This window comes from Frankliniella occidentalis, unplaced genomic scaffold (assembly GCF_000697945.3).
Source record: "Frankliniella occidentalis isolate FOCC.00 unplaced genomic scaffold, Focc_3.1 Scaffold3150, whole genome shotgun sequence".
Lineage (NCBI taxonomy): Eukaryota > Metazoa > Arthropoda > Insecta > Thysanoptera > Thripidae > Frankliniella > Frankliniella occidentalis.
This window is the reverse complement of record NW_026270216.1, coordinates 1,913-3,082: the sequence shown is the minus strand read 5'-3', so window position 1 is coordinate 3,082 and position 1,170 is coordinate 1,913. Positions and strand designations below refer to the sequence as shown.

The following is a 1,170-nucleotide window of genomic DNA, read 5'->3' as shown; positions in this document are numbered from 1 at the left end:
CCGCGCCGCGGAGTTGGGCGTGGATTTGCTGCTCATCAGGCGATTTGTTTTCCAAAAGGGGACTGACCGGGGGGAGGAGGAGGGAGGAGGGGGCGTCTTTTGCAGGGCAGAGCATATCGGTGCACCGCATACAGCATCAGCGGAAGAAGCAAAACTGAAACTTGAAGACTCGACGCTTTGCGGCGCAGAGTTGGTCCTTCCCCGCCCGAATATACCGACCCGTGTTCACGTCACCGACGGAGCCCTGTTTGAACAGGGCGTACAGCTCCAGCAGCTCGTCGTTGCTGGGAGTGGCTTTGAGGTTCTTCACGTCCTCGGCCGCCTTCTGGAAGAGCTGCAACAGACACACAGACGGCCGATTCAGGAAAATGGGACTTCATATATGCTCGTCGCGAGTGTGCCGACTTCATTCACGTCGCATTGTCCCCCACTTGTGCATGGGGGAGTCCCACCCACATCACCGGTCTCGCTAACGTCACGAGGCCTGCGCGCGGTCGCGAAACTGTCCCCGGATTTTTTTTTTCTGGCGCATCCCAACCTTCCCACCCTTCTCATCAATGATGGACGGTGCAAGAGAGCAGGTGTGTAGGTGGAAAGGGAGAGGGGGGGGGGACGTTACGAGCCCAGCCCGAACAGGGCTTGGGTTGACGCGCCTTGACCCGGGCGGTGGTCAAGGACATGCGCCAATCAGCCTGTACAGGCGAGATTTGCATCACCGGGACGACATGCTTCCCGCGATGCAAGAAACACTTCGGCACAGCGCGCAAGCAGCACTGACTGAAAAAAGGAAACTGCTTTCCTCTCTATAAATTGTCGGCTATTTTTTTTTCTTTCGGCGCACGAACGAAACGTGTGAATTGCTGGGCAAGCGTTGAGACGGGAGGGGAGGGTGGTGATGGTTCATGGTAGGAGGCAGGAGGCCGGCACGTAAACTTACCTCTTCGGTAGACATGGTGGTGTTGAAAATGGGTGGTACCTGAACAGAAAAGACAGAAGAGACAACGTTAACAAACATCAAAATCGTGCAGTGTCGTCGCATCCAGCATTCGGTAAATTGACGAAAAAGAGGAACTGTTTAGAGGTCAGGACAGTCTAGTTCATCATCTTACCCTACCGTAACACTACTACCAAGGTCAGGGAAGTGCCGCCGCTGCCTCTCCCACCACGAGA

At 55.6% G+C, this 1,170-nt stretch overlaps 1 protein-coding gene across 1 annotated transcript; it reads right to left on the bottom strand.

Moving 5' to 3' along the window:
- Positions 1–121: 121 nt before the first annotated feature.
- Positions 122–1,097, bottom strand: LOC113210038 (acyl-CoA-binding domain-containing protein 6). The gene is made up of 2 exons (XM_052276493.1): positions 938–1,097; positions 122–334 (listed from the first exon to the last, which is right to left on the bottom strand). Exons 1-2 carry the CDS (start codon positions 1,037–1,039, stop codon positions 137–139), a joined length of 300 nt encoding a protein of 99 aa, XP_052132453.1. The 5' UTR covers positions 1,040–1,097; the 3' UTR covers positions 122–136.
- Positions 1,098–1,170: the final 73 nt, after the last annotated feature.